The following is a 21,029-nucleotide window of genomic DNA, read 5'->3' on the forward strand; positions in this document are numbered from 1 at the left end:
AATCACTCCACCACCATTAACATGAACTCAGTGGTCCCAAGCAAAATCCTTTCCCTTTCCTCCCACCCCTGGTAACCACAATAATCTTGGTTTCTATGTATTTGCTTATTTCATATAAGTGAGATCATACGTTTTCCTTTTATGACTGGCTTATTTGCTTAGCATGATGTTTTCAAGGTTCATCCACGTTGTGGCAGCAGGACTTCATTTCTCTTTATAGCTGAGTGGTATTCCATTGTTATTCTGTATTTTGTTTATACATTCATCTGTTAATGGACATTTCAGTTGTTTCCCTCTTTTGCCTATTGTGAGTAGTGCTGCAATGAACATTGGTGTACAGGCTTCTGTTTGTGTTCCTGTTTTCAATTCTTTTGAGTATATACCTAAGTCACATGATAGTTCTATGTTCGACTTTTTTGAAGAACCGCCAAAATGTTTTCCACTGTGGCCGAACCACTTTACATTCCCCCCAGCAATGGATGAGGGTCCCAGTTTCTCCACACCCCTGCCAACACCTGTTGTTTTCCTTTTTTTTGATCATTGCCATTTTTGTAGGGGTGAGGTGGTATTCCATCTGACTTTTGAAGTGGCTCAGACAGGACGTGGGGAAACCCTCCCCAGACCAGAGCTGGCCGGAATCAAATCAGCTTTGCTTCCAGTCTCAGGCCAGGAAAAGCTAAGGAATGCAGACACCTCAGCTTTTGCCACATATACAAACTCAGGGCTAGCAGCAAATTAAAAAAAAAAAAAATTCTCCTATGTTGCCAAACGTTTCCATGGCTTACAGGTTTTTTATCTAACAACTTGACTTTTGGCCAGATGGAACAAACACAGCGAGTTTCGCTTTTAGACCTGGCAATTGTTCTACAAATCAAATCACAGAAGCTTGTGAAAAATGGTGTTTCCTAAGCAGCATGGCCTTCCAATGCAAAATGATTTTATTTCTTTAAATATTCATGATGTAGACATAACAAAATTCAACTCACACATAATCATGCTTATTTTCCTACATGTTGGTATCTTTCATCACATCACAGTGAAATTTTGCCTGATTTATAAGGTGGTCATTGAACTGCTTTTATAGCTAAGTCACCCTGGAAATGGACTGTTTGTGAGGCCTATTAGCCCTGTTCTATTTACATAGTATTAATATTAGTCTTGGTTTTCTTATAATTTTGAACTTAAATGGTTTCTTCTAGCTGGTAACTTTGCTCTGACCCAAAATCTAAGATGCTGGTAATTCTCATCTGTGTGTTTGCAACCCAAATGAAGGCAAAGACAAGAACAAAGGAAGTGAACATCTGGGACCGTGGAGATAATCAAGCACAGCCCAAGAGTAATTCAGAGAGCCTGCCCATTCTCTTCAGATAGAGCTGGTTGATAAATTCTGTCCATACGTGAGGCGTTCAGAGTGGCACAGCAGCTCAGAGTGACACTCAGCCCTCGCGGGGTATGTTTTAATAGAAAAACTTAATAGATATAAATTTAGTAGCAATTTTCTTTGCGAGTAAATTGGTCTCTGAATCATACTCAAAGAACATAAAAGAAAAATGACTAATAATTCAGCACAAAATGAAAACCTGTGGTTACCTAAGAGGCACTCGTGTGCATTTAGCCATTTCTTTTCCTAGATTAATATACAAGTCAGATGGCGGCTGTGGTGAAGCTCTCTCTCCTTGCTACTTGAAGATTTGCTGCTCAGAAAATGAGTGGCGTTTCACCAATATGGAAACATTTCTAACAGAACATAAAAAGCTGTTAAGCGATTTTCCAGTACATTAGGCGGAAGTTGCTTAAGAGGGTTATTTCCTTTGCGGTGACCCAACCTCACATAAATTGCAGTCTTACAATGCCCCGCTGTGGAAAGTGCTAGCACAATTTGGTCTGCTTTTTAGTCATTATTTTTGTGTGACCTGGAACAGTCAAGGCCACCTCTCAGTTGAGAGAGGATTTCCTAATCTGAGGGTCACCCACGCTTTCATTAGAAGAGAGCCATTCTTTTCTGCAGCTTGTACAGGGCTCGAAATGAGAACCGCTAGCCAGTATTTCCAGTAGCGGCTTTAGTTAACAAAGCATGAGAGGTTTGAGAATATTGGCTCTTGGTGAAAATGACAAGTTCTCATTTACAGAGAAGTGTCACTAACTTCTAGCCTACTTCTCTGTTTCAACTTTTTATTGATTTACCGAGATCAAAGACCAGGACACTTAGGACCTTAAAGTGGAAACGCTCATGTTGAGAAGCTACTTTTGGAAGTTAGGCAGAACAAATCAGCTATCAGATAGATCTGACACTTCCTCCCAAACTCGGCCTGCACGTAACTTCTCACCTTTAGAATAACCCTTTCAGCAATTCTGCTCTGAAGACAAATAATCATTGAATGTCACCTTAGAAAAACGTTACGTGATAGGCATGGTTGGGAGCCACCAAGTAACGGTATATATGAACATGCTACAAATGTAGCAAAGAACAAGATCTAGAAAATTCTGAATGTAAGAATTATTCTATGGAATGATGGTTCCACTTACTTCAAAGCCATATACCAAGACACTTATAAAGGGCTCCAGTAATAGGAATAAGACCCATGAAACCAAAACCAGCCGCTGTCACGGAGACTCTGACTTACGGCAACCCCACGTGTTAGAGTAGAACTTTGCTCCATAGGGTTTTCAAGGCTGTGAACTTTCAGAAGCAATCACCAGGCCTTTCTTCCTAGGCACCGAGTGGGTTCAAACCACCGAACTTTTGGTTAGTAGTCAAGCGCTTAACCTTTTGCATCACCAAGGTCCTATAAGACCCATAAACCCATTTCTGTTGATTGACTCATAGTGACCCTACAGAACAGAGTAGAACTGCCACATAGGGTTTCTAAGGAGCGCCTGGTAGATTTGAACTGCCAACTTTTGGTTAGCAGCCAAGTTCTGAACCACTGCGCCACCAGGGCCCCAAAAGACCCACAGGGTGATCGAAAATGAAGTGTTTTGAAGCCAGGCAGGCCCAAGTTCCAATCCCAGCTCTACTGTGTACTTGCTGTACAATGCTGGCTAAGTCAAACAGCATGGATCTGTGTCCTCGCCTATAAAACAGGACAGTACTACTTGACTTTTGAAGTTGTTTCAAGCATTAGAGAGAGTTAAGGTAGAAAATGTGTCTGGCTCATTAGGTTTTCAAAAAATGGTAGCTATTCATATCAACGTTCACACCACATTCCATCTATGGACTTACTTCAAGACTACCGCTAAGTCCCAGGTGACGGGTTCCACAGGAACAAGCAGTCTTGGCTTCCAAGTCTATACGTTTTATTTTTCAATGTTAACATTACATCAGATTTTTAGCACGTCTAGCGTTTCACTTAAAAGTCAGCCTCCCTGACGTAGCTACAACCCTGCACGCAGCCTGCCCAACTTCAGACTCATGAGAAGGGCACCCTTGCTCCTCACGCTGATTTGGGTATTTTTTTCCCACCTTCACAAACTACAGGATGGTACATCAGACAGTTTTAAAGTGCTTTATGCACATCACTGCCCTCTAGCGACTAAAATAATCCTTTGTAGTCATCAACTGCTCCTCTTCATGCAAAAAAAACACAAAATATAAATCAAGTTATTGATCCACCATCAAGATGAAACTTTTTTTTCCAGAAAATGTGGGTTGAGCCAACCAGTTACACCTGATCTGATCTTTCTGCTCAAAGCATACAGCTGTCTGTGATCAGGGCCACCATCTAGTGTCACGGAGCACAGATGGACCACATGGTATTTTTAGATTCTTGTCTTAAAGGTGTTGGCTATTTTTGTTACTAACACAGTAGGCACATTTCTCCTTCAGTGTCCCCCAACTCTTAAGAACCAGCCTCCACAGTCTTCCTTATACTTTTACTTCTTATAATCTTTTATAATAAGCATATTATTTAGGTAACAGGGGAGAAAAACTCAGGGTATTTTAAGGAGGGAAATAAGAACCCAGAGCATTACAACAGAACCTCAGCATTCAGGATCTACTTCAGATCTGCATCACCACCCTTACAGACTGATTACGTTTAACTGCGGGCCAGGAACTGTCTTAGTCACAGGGAGAGGACGGCAGTATCCAAAGCCAGCCTTTACAGGCCAGGCCTGCACTTAGCTCCTTTACCCACCACCTCCAACAATCCTCTGTGGTAGGTGCTGCTATCCCGTTTTAGATGAGCTGAGTTTACATAACTAAGTCCAAGTCTGCACATAAATCCTTCTCCAATCACAGGAAAACCATCCGGAAGGCAAGTCCCACTGAAGGTTGAGCAGGACACTATCGTGGTGTGAAGAGTAACAAGTGACAATAAGCTCTGACCAGAAACTGCGGAAGAACTGGCCTAAAAATATTTACAGGTAAAGGGTAAGTGTTCAAAGATGCCCCCACGTCTGCTGATACCTTCAATAACTGTTAGACGGCTATTAATTCAGCAGAAACTGATTCTACGTAGACAGAGGTACATTTGCTACCCAAATGCAAATCTACCTAGGTTTCAAATCCTAAAAGTAGAACCTCTGGCTAAACGATGACCTTCTCCGTATTTTTGAAAAACCCAGAAAGGTGATGAAATCATGAGCATACGCGAGTCTGTGTGAAGCGTAAGGCCAAACTGAAAAGTGGACATTTGAACATTCTTCTACTGACTCCCCTCTCCCCCCATTACGGGCTTCTGGGTCCACCAGCCATTTCTTGGTAAAGAGCAGCAATCCTCGTTTTCCCTACAGGCTCTTTAGTAACGAGAGCATTGATGGCTGAACCTGCATCTTTGACCTGTTTCAGGGACTGGGAGCTTCTGGGACCGTAACTCTAACCCAGCCTTCCATAACAGTCTTTCTACTTTCTATCACGGAACACGACACTGCAATGACAGCGATGAAGCGCTTCAGCTTTTTCACTTCTGCAGCAGCTGTAACAACCTCCCCAACATACAAAGGGGCTGGGAAGGTAATTTCCTGGGAAAGAAATACACAGCCTGGTCCTGGCATTTTAGTGCCCAAGAGAGCGGAAATAAGTCCATTGATCAAAACTCCATGTACAATTGTCTTCCCAAACTTGGTTTGTTTTGCAAAATCTTCATTTAAATGCAAAGGATTGACATCTCCCGTTAATTCTGCGAAGACTGCCACGTCCCTCTGTGTGAAGGCCCTGCTGAGTTCAGCCCGGTCCCCGACTCTGACGTGCATATGCTGAAAGCGGTGCCTCCTTAACACTGGCTGGTTCAAGTGGGTTCCCTTCTGAAGGCCACCCCACCAGAGGCGATGGCTAGACGTTACTGAGAACATCTTCGCACCCACAATTCCAAAGCTTTTCGTCTGCTTCAGTCTTCCAACATTGCACGGGCACCAAAAATCCTTTGGGGAGTGGATGAGTATTTCGGAAATAGAAGACTACTAGCCCAATACTAGTTCCCTACTATTGCCAGATAATGCAAGAAGAAATGGAGACACCTGCAAAGGAAAGAAAAAAGTTAACGCAACACCGGGGGAAACCATACTAAGACAGGGCAGTGCGAGATGTGGAGTGGCAACATGCCCAGTTCTGCAGGGTAAACCAAGCTGACACAGTGGCACTTTAAAGAGCATCCTGAGAGGAAGCCACAAATACACAATACGTTAAGCTCAGAAAACGCAGTCAACACCTAAGGCACTACGCCAGCCACGTTTTATCCCAAATCTCCTCCCGTACAATTAAAAATCTAAATGCATTGTCTTACATTCTTGGAAGCAATGTGAAGTCCTGGATCCCCACCCCCCGCCAGCTGGATGATGTTAAACACACTAGATTTACACCAACAAATAAAAACGGGACACATATATTAAAAAGCAACTGATCCACCACAGGCTGGGATATATGAAGGGACAGTCTTTACCTGCATCACTCTGAAAGCACATTTTCTGCCTTGATAGGATCCTAACAGGGTCAGAGAGCTCCACAACTTGACAAGACCACTGGGGAAAGATCAGGAAAGCATAAAGTCAAATATTTATCTCTGCAACCTCTCCCTAGTATTTTGTTTGCAATGGTCCAGAGAGTGACTGCTTACCAGAAACCCCAATTTAAATAAGAAGAGCTTAAAAGCCAAAGCACGGTGTGTCAAAGGCAGACAATAAGATGAACCTCCATGAGGAATGCTTCTAAAAAAGACATCTGAGTCTGCACCCATAACCGCCAACTAGAAAACTCCGTGCTGCTGTCTGGGGGCGCTGAGTTATGTTCGACTCCCAGAAACCCCATGCCCCACAGGGTTTTCGTGCACATAACCTTTATGGAAACAGACCACCAAAGTCTTTTTCCCAGAGCCACTGGGTAGGTTGGAACCCCAAACTTTTGGTTAGCAGCTGAGCACTTAACCACTGCGTCACCAGGGCCCCCTGGAAAACTACACATGTCACCAAATCACAACTTTTGCCCTTTTTAGAGTATAAGCTGCTGGAGGGTGATATTCATATTCTCTCCAGTTTAAACACCCGCAAGCTGCTCAGAGTTCACAACAACAAAACTTTCACTCTCAAAATATGAGCATTTCTACTCTCCGTCCCCATCTCTCTCTGCCCTGTTGTACAAGAATTGTCCCAGATGTACCTGCTACATATTCTCAAGATGGCTGACAAGGTCTTCTCTTCATACGTCAGGACGTCCAAGGGCAAGGCAGCACCAACCTACACATGAAAAAACGCTATTGTCAGACTAGTATCATCACTACTCTTGAACAAATCCTGGCAACTTTGAGTTTTTTCCTCCACAAAAAGCAATATGCTATTTAATGGTGCTGCAGTCTTCAGCTCTGAGGTGCCCGCTTACTTACAGCTCCCCTGCCTGGAAAATCCTTCTGGTACTTCTTTACATTGCTAATGTCTCCTCACACCTTTCAAGTCTTTATTTAAATTGTTTTCCCTGACCCCCAAGATGAGGCTCAATTCCAGTAGGACCCTGTTCTTCCTCTAATATGTTTTCCTACTAATGAACCAAGACCATTCACCCCATGAGGCAGAGGCTGTATGTCTATTTACAGCTATATCTCCAGGAACCAGTTTCTATTCTTGGCACATAGAAGATACACAGTTTTTTTTTCTTTACCTTTTTCTTTGAAATAGGAGTTTGCAAAAGAATGTACAGGGAGTCCCCGTGCCCCTTCACCCAACCTTCCTCAATGGTAACATCTTGCATAACTTCGTACAATATCAAAACCAGGAAAACTGATACTGGTACAATCTAGAGTTTACTCAGATCCTATCAGTTATACATGTACTAATGTTTAGGTGTGTCTGTGTAGTTTGCTGCAGTTTTATCACATACGCAGTTTCATGTTAACTACTACCACAATCAAGATAAAGCGCAGTAACGTCACACGGCTCCCTCATCCTACCCCTTTATAGTCACGCCCACCCCTTCTCCCATCCCTCAGCCCTGGCTACCACTGACCTATTCTGCAGATTCTAAAAATCATGCTATTTCAAGACTGTTACATAAACAGCATCGTGCAGTGTTTCATCTTTTGGCACTGGCTTTTCTCACTCAGCATAATTCCCTGGAGATTCGCGCAGGCTGTTGTGTGTATCAACAGTTCACTCCTTTCACTGGTAAGTGAATATTCCAAGGTATGGATGTACCAGTTTGCTCAACCATTACCCACTGAAGGACATGTGGGGTGATTCCAGGTTTTGGCTACTGTAAGTAAAGCTGCTACGAACGTTTGTGTACAGGTTTTTTGTGAACCTAAGTTTTCACTTCTCTGGGTTAAATACCCAAGAGTATAATTGCTGGGTTGTAAGGTAGTCGCATGTTTAGCTTTTTTTTAATAACAGAAACTGCCAAACTGTGTCCCAGGGCGACTGGGCCAGCAGCAACATGTGAGGACCCCGTGCCTCCACAGGCTCCCAAGACATGCTGCTCTCACTACTTCCAGCTCAGCCATTCTGGCAAATGCACAGTGACAGCTCACTGCTGCAGTCTCCACTTCTCTAGTGGCTGGTGATGGTGAACACCTCATGTATTTACTTGCCGTCTATATATCCTCTTTGGTGAAACGTCTGTTCGTGTCTTTTGCCCATTTTCTAATTGACTGTTTGGTTTTTCATTGTTGGGTTTTAAGGGTTCCTCCTATATTCTACATATTAGTCATCTGTCAAATGTGTGATCTGCAAGTATTTTCTCCCAGTCTATAATTCAACTTTTCATCTGTTTAACAATCTTTCGCAGAGTAAAAATTTTGATGAGGTGCTCAGCATATCTGACGAAATGTGTGAATTTCCAGAGAATTCTTCATCGTTCTCTGTCTAGACTTCTAAAACTCCACTTCTGTTTTCAAGGGAATGCTAGAACAATACTCCTCAAAGTGTTTGTCTATGACAAGGATCTTGTACCAGAATGTCAACCAACAACATCACGAAGCAAGCACCCTGCTTAGTCCAGCCTTTTCCTAAGATGACTTTCTTTCAAAAGGAAGCGGTGCAAGCCCCTCATGAGGGGAAGAGAACGGTTTGTGCCTTGCTAGTCTGGATGACACTTTGAGTAGCACTGTGCTGGAATGAGCACTTGCCTAACAAGCTCCTGTCTAAATAGAAAGCATATTAGAACAAGTCTACCAAAAACGCACCCTTTCTGAAAGTTGGCTTCTGTATTCCAAATACTGTTTTCAAATAAAGTTTTGAAGAGTTCTTTCTGTATTTCTTACAAAGACCTTAAAACCCACTGCCATTGAGTCAATTCCGACTCAGCGACCCTAGAGAACAGAGTAGAACTACCCCGTAGAGTTCCCAAGGAGCGCCTGGTGGATTCAAACTGCTGACCTTTTGGTTAGCAGCCGTAGCACTTAGCCACTACGCACAAAGACCTTAGGAATGGTCAATCTACAAAGTCATTCCATACCTCCCCGAACAGGTCCTTCAAAGCCAAAATAAGCAACTGTTTGAACTGTGCAGCATTCAGTCCAATCCCATGTTCCTGAAATTCTCTGTGGAAAAAAAAAAAAGAAAAAAATACACACGATTAGATTTCACGATCTTCAGACTCAACAAAGCAATCTAAAACAGAACTTGGGGGACTGAACTTACAGGCGGACTTTCATGTAGTGGTGCTCAGAAGGATTTTTGTAAACTATTCTTTCATATGTGGCAGGTGATGCTGGTATCCTTTCCATTGCTGATCACACCTACAGTAAGAGTCAAAAGGACTAGAAATTATCAAGGTATGAGCTATTTTCACATTTTTAATGAGAATTTGGAGCACTGGTGGTGCAATGGTTAAGAGCTCAGCTGCTAACCAAAAGGTCTGCTGTTTGAATTCACCAGCCGCTCCTTGGAAACCCTACGGGGCAGTTCTACTCTGTCCTATAGGGTCACTATGAGTTAGAATCAACTTGATGGCAATGGGTTTTTGATTTTAACAAGAACTTGACCTATGTTTTTAAAACATCTCCTAGTACAGCAGCTCTTCTAATTCTGGTCAAATTAAGGTTATACATACAGACATTAATGAAGTCTCCATATTTCACACAAGCCAGACCACCACACTCTTAAACCCTAATAACACCCTTCCTTTTTTTTTTTTTACTGAGCACTCAGCTCTGTGCTAAATGCTTACCTCATTTCTCTTCAAAATGATCCTACAAGGTAAATGCTATTGTAACCCTCATTTCGAGAAAAGAAAACTAAGGCTTAGGTAACACTTGCCCAAGGGCGCCGAGGTTCCAACCATTCCTGAGTCCCCTCAGGATCACTCTGATATCATGTCTCTTAATCAAAGTAAAAAGCCCAAGCAAGTAAAACCAGGGCTCTTAAGGCCCTCTTGTTACTCCCAGCCAACACAGAACATGAAGAGGAGAATGAGGGGTGGCAGTTCTGCTGTCCCTGCCCATCCTCGGTCTGCCTGTTTTTTTAGTCTGCTTGTCCCAGGCCAGTCTGTGCAGGACTATTTGGCAGGCCAGTGAAAGGGGTTTGAGAAGGGATTCCTGGAATGGGAACTCAATGCCATTTCTAATGAATCTGGAATCTTCAAGGACTTAGACATGCTGGTTCACCTGGAGAGAATTCCTCTTCTTGGCTCTACTCCCACCTCACTCTCCACCTGGACAGCTCTTACTAATCCTTTTGGTTTTGACTTACGTGTCACCTCTTCAGGGAGGCCTTCTCTTCTTCACTGATGTTTCACCAGCACCACCAGATCCTCAGTAAACATTTGCTGAGCGATGCAAGGAACCCCTGGTGGTGTAGTGGTTAACAGCTACAGCTGCTAACCAAAAGGCGGGCAGTTCGAACCCACCAGGCGCTCCTTGGAAGCCATATGTGGCAGTTCTACTCTGTCCTATAGAGTCACTATGAGAACAGATTTTTTTTTTTTTTTTGGTTTGAGTGAAGGAAATGGACAGTACCCTGGTTCTTCCCAAGACCTGTTCTAGGCCTTTACTCCAAATTAATAAAACCGGACCATATCAAACAGCAAGGACTAGAAGCACCCTTAGTGATCATCCAGCCTGACACTGCTACTTTGTAGACCAGGAAACTGAGGTCAACCAAGTGCCTTCTCCTTGGTCACACCACTATGGACTAAACCAAAACCAAACCAAACCCAGTGCCGTCGAGTCGATTCCGATTTACAGCGACCCTATAGGACAGAGTAGAACTGCCCCACAGAGTCTCCAAGGAGCGCCTGGCAGATTTGAACTGCCGACCCTTTGGTTAGCAGCAGTAGCACTTAACCGATACGCCACCAGGGTTTCCCCACTATGGAGTAGCAGGCACAAAAACCCCTCCAGGTCAGGCCCAGGTGCAACCGCGCCCTGATAATGAGCTCCAGAGAAAAATGAAAAGTCAGGATCAAAGCGCTACATCCACCCATCTATTCCACAAACACTAATATTCACGATGCCTAGCACAGAAGCAGTATTTAACAAACACCTGTCAACTTACTAAACCAGTGAATGGTGGTAGTGGTAGGCCTATGCGTTCAGGTTAAGTCTTTGGTTTCAGGACAACAGCAATAGTTGCTTAGTGCTTTGCTTTCCCAGTCACTACAGCCTCCCCTGACTAGATGAGCAGGGAAAAAAGAACCTGACCTGTCTCATTCATTGCTTGGCACATAACAGAAAAAAAAAAATTTTTTTTTCTTGTATTGTTAAAGCGTTAATGACTGTGCTGATGGAGATGGATGCCGGTGGCAGGGATAAGCATAAGTAGAACTTAAAGAGTAAACGTTCACTGAGCAGTCACTTCTCCATAAGCCTTGGTCCTCAGGCTCAGTGACAGCACGGCCCTCTGAGGACTGTCCTGAGATTAAATGAGACAATGCCTGGGAAGTGCGCCATACAGCCTAGCATATCCACCACACTAACCAGGAAAAGTAAGCGCTCCTATAGTGACTGCCATCCCCATCTTTAGAAGTCAGCCTTTTCAATGGCCGCAGGGATGCTCTTGAACTTATCTATTCCTAATACGTGGCCTCGCCTCACTCCTGTTCTCCCCAATCTATTCCCTACAGCAGCCAGAAACGATTCTAACAAAACTTACTCACACCACTCATTCCTCTGCTCAAAACCTTGCACTGGTTGCCACTTCACTCTGAATAAATAAGGCCACACTCCTTACAGAGGCCAACAGGGCCCCACCTGAACTGCACGCTGCTCCCCCGGCTCGGACCTCACTTTCTGTCGTTCTCCCCCTTGCTCGCTCCCTCCCGCCACACCGGTCTCCAGCTCCTCTAGGTTTCGGCTCTAGCTCTTCCCTGGGCCGGAAATGCTCTCCTTCCAGGTGTCATATGGCTCATGCCCTCGTCTCCTTCACAGGTTTGCTCAAACCTCACTCCTCAATTTGACCGAGTGGCCATCCTAATACCGCGAGCACCCCTGTCCCTGTCCTTGCTCTATTCTTCTTTCCTCGCGGTACTTATCGCCATCTAACACAATCGTGTAATTCACCTCCTCTTTATTTGTACTCCCCTTCCCTGCCCCAAAAACTACGCTCCAGAAAAGATAAAGAGCTTCCTGTCTTGTTCACTCCTGTCTCCCAAGAACCTAAAACCGTGCGTCGTACACAACAAAAAGCGTTCAACACACAGTTTTTGGATAAACCAGCTATTAAGAAAAAAAAACTAACCACCCGATCCCGTACTTTTTTCGACTAACGCACTGATTTAGCGCCCACCTCATGCCAGGTGCAGGCAGCGTGCTCTGCACACGCGCTCCTGCTCGATCCTCCCGGCCACCTCCCCGCGGTGTCCGCCGAAGGGGACAAGTCGGGACCTGCAGCGGCCCCGCACCGCCCACCAGCCCGGCCCGTGGCTCCCGCCCAGCGCGTGCGCACCTGGCGCGCGCGACCAGGCGTCAGCAGCGCGGCCGACTGAGCCACTCCCGTGGTTTGGCCGCTGGCCCGCGGGGCTTCCGCCCACCCGCTCTCCGTCTGCCTGGCCTCGCCTGGCGCCTCCCCGGACGCTTCCTGTTCGCTGCGAAAATCTGCCACGGCTCGGGGTGCCCACGCAGAACACAGAGCCGGGGCCGAGGAAACTCCGGGCGTGTTTACATTTGCTTTCCTCTGTCCCTTCCCCCGGATGCGAGACGTCCCGGCACGGATGTGACGTCATCGTGACGTCGCCCTAAGGACCCCGGCGTAAGTTCTCATGAGGCGTTGGGACGGCCGAGCTCAGCGCCCCCTGGTGCCCATCGCGGGGAAAGCAGTGAGCGCAAACGCTCTATTCCATCCCTCTAGCTGGGAGCTGCTCGTTTGAGGCAACCCTGAGCTGCATCTCCAAATATGAAACTCTGAAAAGCAGGCTGTCCTTTGAGTTAGAGTCCCTAGAAAACCCGTATCCATCGAGTCGATTCCGAGTTATAGCGACCCTATATGACAAAGTAGAACTAGTCCAATAGAGTTTCCAAGGACCGGGGGTTGGATTAGCAGCCAAATTCGTAGCCACTGCGCCACCAGGCACTGATTTAAGGTAAAGCCATCTTTTTTTTTTTCACTGTCCTTTCAGTGAAAGTTTACAGGTTTCAAGTTAGTTTCTATTACAAAGATTTATACATTCTTACGTGAGCCTAGTTGCTCTCCCTATAATGTGACAGCACACTCTTCCTTTCCACCCCGCATTTCCCATGTCCATTCAACCCCCTCTGCCTTCTTATCTCATCTCTGGACAGGAGCTGCCCATTTAGTCTCCTCTATCTACTTGAGCTAAGAAGCACTCTCCTCATGAGTATCATTTTATGTCTTATAGTGCAGTATAATCTTTGTCAGAAGAGTTGGCTTCAGGAATGGTTTCAGTTCTGGGCTAACAGTCTGGGGACCATGTCTTCCAGGGTCCCTCCAGTCTCAATCAGACCATTAAGTTTGGTCTTTTTACGTGAATTTGAGTTCTGCACCCCACTTTTCTCCTGCTCTGTCAGGGACTCTCTGTTGTGTACCCTGTCAGGGCGGTCATTGGTGGTAGCCAGGCACCATCTAGTTCTTTTGGTCTCAGGTTGATGGAGTCTCTGGTTTATGTGGCCCTTCTCTTTCTTGGGCTCATATTTTCCTTATGTCTTTGGTGTTCTTCATTTTCCTATGCTCCAGGTGGATTGGGACCAGTTGATGCATCTTAGATGGCTGCTAGCTAACTTTTAAGACCCCGGACGCAAAGTGGGATGCAGAATATTTTCTTAATGAACTTTGTTATGCCAGTTGACCTAGAAGTCCCCCGAAACCATGGTCCCCAGACCCCCGCCCCTGCTACTCTGTCTGAGGGCATCATTTTAATAAAATAATGTGAAATAAAAATAAGGACCTGCCCCTTACTGTCACAAGAGGGCACTCTGGACCACCCCTCTGCATGCCCTTCCTTCCACTGGCAAGAAGCACTCTTCATCAGGATGCAGAATGAGGGAGGCAACTGTGAACACAGGCTTATCACCTCTTATCTGCAAGTCTGAAATCCAAAAAAGCCTGGAAGCCAAAGCTGTCTTCATTTGACGTCAGTACTCAACCTGAACTGAGGGAGACTTTTTATAGTGTTTGTCCTACTTACTGTGGATAGTCATACATTGCACAGCAGAAAAATGAATGCATTTGATCATGTAAGGCTGCCCCAGACCCCACTGGGGGTGTTACATAATATATGGTACACATACCATAATACCTTCCTAAAACTGGAAGATTTCTGAATTCTGAGTCACATCTGGTCCTGAGGGTTTTGGGACCTCTATTCAAAGTTAACATTTGGCAGTTGTCTCTCCAGTTGTTCTCAGCGACAGTTACCCACCCCCCAGCCAGCCTTGACCTCGGGGTCATTGAGACTATCACCTAGGTGCCACTTTCTGCCCCTAAGAATACTTCCTTCTCATCCCACTCCCTGCGGGAGCTCAGAGGCCTCCTAGGTGTGGACTGTGGTTCCCATTCATTGCTTGCAGGGTTTAGAGGCCAAAGATTCAGAAACCAATTAAGGAAATTTCCCTTTAGGAGCCAAGGGAAGAGAACCGTCCTGTTCCTGAAAGGAGAGCTGAGCAGTCAGTCAGCCATGCTCTTTTCCCTGACTAGGCAAAAACCTTGTCCTATTGCTGGCACGGACACCCCAGATCCACATTCTGGGTGTTTCCAGTCTGGAGAATGGCGACTCCAGGCCCCAGACCTCTGGGGCAGCTAGGGATACCAAAACAGGAGCCCCAGAACTCTCACCTTTGGGTTTGACTCTGGCAGGTAGTTTATGACATCTCCACTGCCCCATTTGTGGCTATATTCTCACCCCCCACCCCGAAAAAAACCAAACTTTTGTATCTGCCTCACTGAAGGGAATTGAGAGGTTTTGAGAGCAGCATCCAATCTGGGTTGGAGGGGAGGCTGATGGGAAAATCCAGGCTGTGTGGTCACAGGAGTGGCACTGGAAGAGATAAAAGATGATGCGTTGGTAGAGCCAGCGTTCCCGTTGTTAGGGGGTAGGGTGCCTGAGTGTGGCATGAGAGACAGACAAAACAGAGACAAACAAAGATGGAAAGAGACCAAGAGAATGGAAGAAAAAACAAAACTCCCAAATCTGACCAAAGCGTCTTTCAGCAAGCCCATTTCTGAAACAGACCCACTGAGTTGCCACTTTTAATAAAAGGCTTCTCAGCCTAATACAAGGAGGTCCCCCAAAGCAGAACACACTTCACTGTGGATGTTAAAATCTGCATTCATCATTTTAGAAAGATGTTATTAACTAACCAGTCCATGATTATCTTGAGATCGGTATTTAGGGCTTGGGAAGTATATAAGGGGTTTTTAAGTCTGGCATTTATGTTTAATTAAACCCCCAAATTTGCCTAAAGGCAGTGGGTATGCACTTGGCTGGTAAAAGTCCAGGCTGTTGACCTTTCTCTTCAAAGGCCACGTGTCTCCAAGCGTGCTTTTCACACTTGGCCTCCTGACGGGCAATGAGACCCAGCTGAGACTTCTCCCCAGGGAAACTGCTTTGGACAAACAGTGCGGATTGTAATTTCCAGAGCATGGGGTGTGTGTGTTGGGGGGGTGGGGGTGGGGGTGGGTGTGGGTGTGTGTGTGTAGGGGTATCAGTGAGGGGAACAAGCCACACCAGTCCTGATTGATGAGAGGCTGGAAAGAGGAAGGCAGGCTGTCCCCTGGTGCACCCTTAGGATGATGCTGGAATCCAGGTGAGCTGTTTCCTGCCTGGGCATGGGATGTCCTTAATTATTTGCAGAATGAATGACTGGATTGTCTTCCCCAGCAGGAGCCCAAGCCAAGAGGCATGGCCTTGGTGATGTTAGGCTAAAGCTGCTGCACACCAGCCTGAGCCAGGTGATCCTGGAGGGCTGTCTGTCCTGCTGACAGTGCTTCAGGCTCAACGGGTAAGATGGGCAGGAGGGTGCCTACCTGAACTGGTGAAAGTACTGTTTTTGTATGTCAATTATAAAGAGAGAAGCTTCCCTCTACTTGTCAGCTGTGTGATCTTGGGCAAGATACTTCACCTCTCCATGCTTTGGTTTCCATGGCTGTAAAATGGGCACAGGGTTGGCCTTACCTCCTAGGGCTGGGAGACAGCTTGGTGAGGTGATGCATGGAAAACACAGAATAGCACCTGGCACACAGTTCTGTGATTCAGTTCTCCATCCTGGCCTGACATGCATTCCAATCCCAGAATTTTCTGGGAACTTGCACCAGGCAACCAACATGTAAGGTTCCCTGGGATGGGAAATACTCACCGGGGCTCAAGTGGAAAGCATAGACTTACAGCCCAGGCAGCACTGCTGAACAGGGCAGCTGTCATTCCTGGTGTCACCTCTGTCTTGGACAACAAGTCCAGACTGATGGCAAATTGAGTTCTAACCACTGCTTGTCCCTTGGCCTCTTCAATACCTGTCCAGGTGAGTCCACCCTCCTAGGAGGCCCAACTCCAGGCAGTGAGATCAAGAACCCAGTCGTGATTCCTGGGGCTTTGCATTGTTATTTGGGAACCTCCTGGAAGTCTTTCAGGGAGGGATGAAGCCTAAGACTATCATTAAAGGCACACACCATAGGGCCCAGTGGGGTGTGTGTGTTGGCAGGGGGCAGCTAGCTGGCAGTAACCAGCAAGCTGGTCATAATCACAAAGGCAGGAAATGGGGAGCAAGGGGGAGCTGTCCTTTTCTGCTTTCCAGTCTTCCTCTCACAGTGGAGCTGGAACTGCAGAGCCAAGGGAGAACCTTGAAAACCCACTTTAAGGCTTACCCAAGATGACTCTTCCATATTCTCTGCTCATAACTCCAGTCAGTGTTTTCTGGTAATAGCAGAGGAGATGGGAGCTATATCCTGCTGCAGATCTGCCCACTGACTTCCACAGCTGGGTGGACAGCACACACCCTGCCTGAATGGTCCCTCTGTGGGGGCAAGGGAAGGCCTCCTGATGTGCTCCTTGGCTGTTATCCAACCCAGAACATAATAACTTTCCCCATAGCAGGGTTTCTGGTTTGCAGTACTTATACTAGTCTGCAGCTCTTTCAGTGGTCCTGAGGAGACCATCTCTCACCACTCATACCCACCAAGATGGACCACCTCTACCAGAACCTCACTCACCTCAGACTTCCTGTGAATATAGAAGGCTGAAACAAGCCTGGTATTGACTTTCTTTTCTCTTTCATTGATTTCTGCACTTACCTATATTATATCCTTCTATTTCCTTTAGGTTTGATTTCCTACTTCTTGAGATGGAAACTTAAAAGATCGACTTTGAGCCTTTCTTCTTTTCTAATCTATGTATTTAGGCTATAAATTTCCCTCTGAGCACTGCTTTAGCTGTATCTTGCAACTCTGATATGTTTTCATCTTTTTGTTTTTTAAGATCTGTGTTCCACTCTTATAAATTAAAATATTCAGATTAAGCCCAGAATTCCTTTTTAAATGATAAAGTTCTTCTCGCTCTGTTTCCAGAACTACTTGGCTGTAGCCTCTCTGTAACAGGATTTGAAGGAATTAAGCTCCTGGGGCTGTTAGGGCAGAAACGGTAACTAAATGCAGCAGAAGATGGTCATAAGGAACAGTTGGGTGACTCTTGCCCTTTGTTTTGTTTTTTTTTTTTTTTTTTAAACATTTTATTGTGCTTTAGGTGAAAGTTTACAGAGCAAATTAGTTTCCCATTCAGTAATTTATACACAAGTTGTTTCGACCTTGGCTGCAATCCCCACAATGTGTCAGCACTCTTCCCCTTTCCACCCTGGAGTCCCCATTTCCGTTTTTCTGATTTTCCTGCCCCTTCCTGTTTTCTCATCTTTGCCTTTGGCCAAGAGTTACCCATTTGACCTCGTACACCTGATCGTTCTCTGGAGCATGTTCCTGACGTGTTACTCTGTTTCAGAGACCTGTCTAATCTTTGGCTGCAAGGTGGGCTTGAGGAGTGGCTGACCTTTGCTTTTGTATGCATTTTCAACTGAATAAAAACTGCAAATGTGATTTCTTAAAAGGAAACTCATAAATCATCCAAGCCAAGACTTCCACTGCCTGGAGATCTAGCCTTACTTTAAAAAACACATTTTAACATTAAGAGCAAATCTGCCACCGCTGCACTCAATGAGGAGCTTCCATATAGAAACCATCTGCTTGTAGCTGATCTAGACTGAGCAAATTTATTCCATGTCATTGTGGTCACTTCTACAGCTGTTGGGACTTATTTTCAATCACGTTACTGTTCACAGAATTCACAGAATTCATTAACAAGCTAGTATTTTATATCCAAGGGCTTTCAGTAGCACAACAAAATAGAAAAGAGGCCCATGAGCTACTTGTGTGTAGAACCCCAATTTGATTTTTAGATAGATGTCTAGAACCTTATTGCTTTATTAGTCCTATTTTGAAAAATGATAAATTATTCCAGGAAACTCCCCCATCCAGTGTGCTTCATACTGCGTGACTGCTCCAGCTGCACTGGTGACACACTGGATGCGTGGGTGTCGAACACATCAACCACCTGTGGTCTCCACTGCTCCAGCAGCTCTGAGCATGGCCATTTCCCCCTGGTCCTGCAGCTGACGGGCTGCGTTCATTATGAGTCTCTGTGTAAAGCTGAAATCAGACATAAACAGTAGGGGCTCAATGAACACGCACTAATGCTTCTAGAACAGTCACTGACAGGCAGGGGAGCACTGAAGCAACAAATACATCAGGTTATCAGTCCGTAAAGGATGTTGGAAAGAAAGTATCCTCAGGGATTGTGGCCCAAGGTGGCTGCTTTGCGTAAGCTTTCCCATGACAGGAACTTGAAGACTTCTTGGTAGATTTTTATGGCTAAGTTTTCTTTTTTTGTTCCATATGATTTTCCATTTGTGAAGAACATCTTGGAGATTTCCTCAGGCCCCTGAAGATCTGCGGAACTGTAGGGACCAGGGAGAGGAGTCTAGCTTCTTCAGGGATGCTGGTGCTCCGACTGCATTTGGGGCAGGAACCCTGAGAAGTGGTGGCCACATCAGATTTTGCAGATGGAAGCGGGTGTGTGTGCGGAATGCAGGCTGCAGTCAGGGGCTCAGTCTAGCTTCTTCTTGTTGTCTGTGTTGTGCACAGATGTTAAAAAGTCAACGATGAGCTTGGCTGTCTTTCGGGGTCTCTCCATCACCACTGAGTGCCCACAGTTTTCCAGAAGTTCTACCTGGCAGTTGGCGATTGACTTGGCCAACATGCCTGCCCCAGCCACATCGAGCACCTGTGAGGCAAGAAGGGAAACTAGATGGCACATAGAGATTCAGATACCTAAGTGGGCTCTGAGGACAGAACGTCCACGGAGGTATGCCTGGGTGAATTCTAGACCAGGCCATGTTGAGGCTGGGACTTGGGGCTTCCTGATGGAAGGGACTGGCATACCTCATGGTTTATTCAGCAGCTAGTTACCAGGAATTGTGCTGCTGCCAGCAATACTGAAGTGAAAAGCACAGAGTCCCCAACTGGGGAGGCTGTGGTCGGGCAGGGAAGCCAGACAAGACAGTAGACAAATGCAGCATTGAGAGCTGAGAGCACGCATCGAGGAGCAGGGAGGAGGGAAGGCATCATTCCTGAGTCCTGAGGAAGCCAAGAAGGAAGGAGGACTCATAGGAAAGAGAACGGCACCAGTGGGGTGGGGGGGTGGGGGGGTGGGGAGTGGTGGTGGCTAGTGCAGAGGGCAGCAAGGAGCCTGGGTGGATGAGACATGGTGGAGAGAGGAGGGGACCAGCTACTCCAGCCACAGCAGGGTCAGGCCTCGACCTGAGGGCAGTGGGGCGCTAGGAGGCTATGTTAAGGAAAGAGACTGGATCCGGTTTAGCCAAGACAATAGACCCTCTGGGTGGAGCAGGAGGGGCCAGGAGTCCAAGCTGTGGGACAGGTCCCTAGGGAAGACGCAAGAGGTGAAGCTGATCATCACAGGAGTAGGGGGTACCTCCCTGAAGATCCTTTGGGGGTCCCAGAGCTGTGTAACCCCCAGCCCTAAAGTTTAAGTAACAGAATGCTTTTCCAACATGAAACTCACCGCTTTTCCAGGGCTGACACTTTTGAAACAACTCATTCAAATGTCATTATTTTCATTTGGGCTGCCCTGCTGGTCCTCCAATCAATTTTTCTCCCGAACTGCCTTTCCTTGGAGCTGGATTCCCATTTATTCCTCTCCCCCCCACCCCCGCTTTAATTACCTCACCTTCAGTTCATCCCAGACAAGAGGGCACCTCCCCTCAATTTTCCTAATGGCAAAAGCAAAGTCCCCAACAAACTCCAGGCCTTTCTATTTCTGAGCGGTACTCTCAACAGCACAACTCCAGGGGTGTCATTTGCATAGATGACATTTCTCGCTGTCCCTCTGTGATTGTGTGGTGCTACAGTGGCTGGCCTTCAGGAGGCCAGAGAAGACGGAGGTTGACCGCAGCCTGTCAGGGGTGGCTTCTGTGTTACCACACATTGATGACTGACAGAGCAGGAAAAGAGCCAGCAGCTTGGGAAGCAAAAGGCCATGAAATGAAGGCCCCCAGAAGCCTATGCTGTCTGGCCTCTACCTTGGGGACAGTCCATAGAATACATAAGGATCTGATCACATTTACAGCAGGCCCGCAGAACGGGAGGCCCTTCCTCTGGAACAAAATGGACTTCAGAATCTTTGAGGAAATTTGGACCATGGGCTGAGGCCAGTTATCAGAGGTGTGGACATGTGTAATTTTTTTTTTTTAGAACCAGAGAAAGGTTATTTTCATGAATATTACTTCATTTGAGCCCCACAATAACTATGATTTTTGAAGGGGCTGGGTGACAGTTCAAGGTCATGAGGTTGACAAAGGGCAAAGGCCGGGCTGGAAACCCAGACATGCGGACGCTGTGGCTATTGTTGCTCTCACCACTGCACCATCTCCTCAGGACGACAGGTTCTCGCCTGTCCCTGTTGGTCCCCGAGAGCCCCAAATCACCTTTGGGATTTTGATAGTGAAGAAGGGCCTTCATTGTTTTCACCCTGATTGAATAAGTCCCTGCCGGCCTAGCCTGGGTCAGGCTTCTCTGAATTAAACACAAACAAAGCTCCTTTCAGGCCCTTGGCTACTGCAGAAGGGGCCGATGAGACCCGAGACCACATTCCTCTCCAC

The 21,029-nt window shown here is 46.2% G+C and overlaps 3 protein-coding genes across 10 annotated transcripts in view; all 3 read right to left on the minus strand.

Annotated features, from left to right (window-relative positions):
- Positions 1–4,038: 4,038 nt before the first annotated feature.
- Positions 4,039–5,292, minus strand: HTD2 (hydroxyacyl-thioester dehydratase type 2). The gene has a single exon (XM_064274320.1). It carries the CDS (start codon positions 5,290–5,292, stop codon positions 4,786–4,788), a length of 507 nt encoding a protein of 168 aa, XP_064130390.1. The 3' UTR covers positions 4,039–4,785.
- Positions 5,293–5,346: 54 nt separating this feature from the next.
- Positions 5,347–12,560, minus strand: RPP14 (ribonuclease P/MRP subunit p14). Of its 5 annotated transcripts, XM_064274324.1 has the most exons (7): positions 12,148–12,274; positions 10,114–10,323; positions 9,064–9,161; positions 8,879–8,963; positions 6,593–6,669; positions 5,880–5,958; positions 5,347–5,457 (listed from the first exon to the last, which is right to left on the minus strand). In XM_064274324.1, exons 3-7 carry the CDS (start codon positions 9,147–9,149, stop codon positions 5,401–5,403), a joined length of 384 nt encoding a protein of 127 aa, XP_064130394.1. In that variant the 5' UTR covers positions 9,150–9,161; positions 10,114–10,323; positions 12,148–12,274; the 3' UTR covers positions 5,347–5,400. The 5 variants fall into 5 exon arrangements, with proteins under 5 accessions (XP_064130394.1, XP_064130392.1, XP_064130395.1 ...); XM_064274322.1 differs by lacking the exons at positions 10,114–10,323; positions 12,148–12,274 and adding an exon at positions 12,392–12,560; XM_064274325.1 differs by lacking the exons at positions 10,114–10,323; positions 12,148–12,274 and adding an exon at positions 12,307–12,560.
- Positions 12,561–16,227: 3,667 nt separating this feature from the next.
- The window catches only part of ABHD6 (abhydrolase domain containing 6, acylglycerol lipase), a 62,915-nt gene continuing 58,113 nt past the window's right edge, over positions 16,228–21,029 (minus strand). For all 4 annotated transcript variants that reach the window (XM_003410039.4, XM_023547577.2, XM_023547576.2 and 1 more), the window contains one exon: positions 16,228–19,135. In XM_003410039.4, coding sequence (XP_003410087.1) covers positions 18,959–19,135 — 177 coding nt within the window. In that variant the 3' untranslated portion in view covers positions 16,228–18,958. The remainder of the gene's footprint in view (positions 19,136–21,029) is intronic.

The sequence above is a fragment of the Loxodonta africana genome, chromosome 22 (genome assembly GCF_030014295.1).
Source record: "Loxodonta africana isolate mLoxAfr1 chromosome 22, mLoxAfr1.hap2, whole genome shotgun sequence".
Lineage (NCBI taxonomy): Eukaryota > Metazoa > Chordata > Mammalia > Proboscidea > Elephantidae > Loxodonta > Loxodonta africana.

Coding starts and splice junctions, on each gene's coding strand:
- RPP14 (XM_064274322.1), bottom strand. CDS start 9,149: ATGGAAAGGATACCAGCATCACCTGCCACATATGAAAGAATAGTTTAC. Junction 6,670..8,878: donor TGAAGGACCTGTTCGGGGAG/GTATGGAATGAC, acceptor TTTCATGTGTAG/GTTGGTGCTGCCTTGCCCTT. Junction 5,959..6,592: donor ATCTTGAGAATATGTAGCAG/GTACATCTGGGA, acceptor ATCTTTCCCCAG/TGGTCTTGTCAAGTTGTGGA.
- HTD2 (XM_064274320.1), bottom strand. CDS start 5,292: ATGTTCTCAGTAACGTCTAGCCATCGCCTCTGGTGGGGTGGCCTTCAG.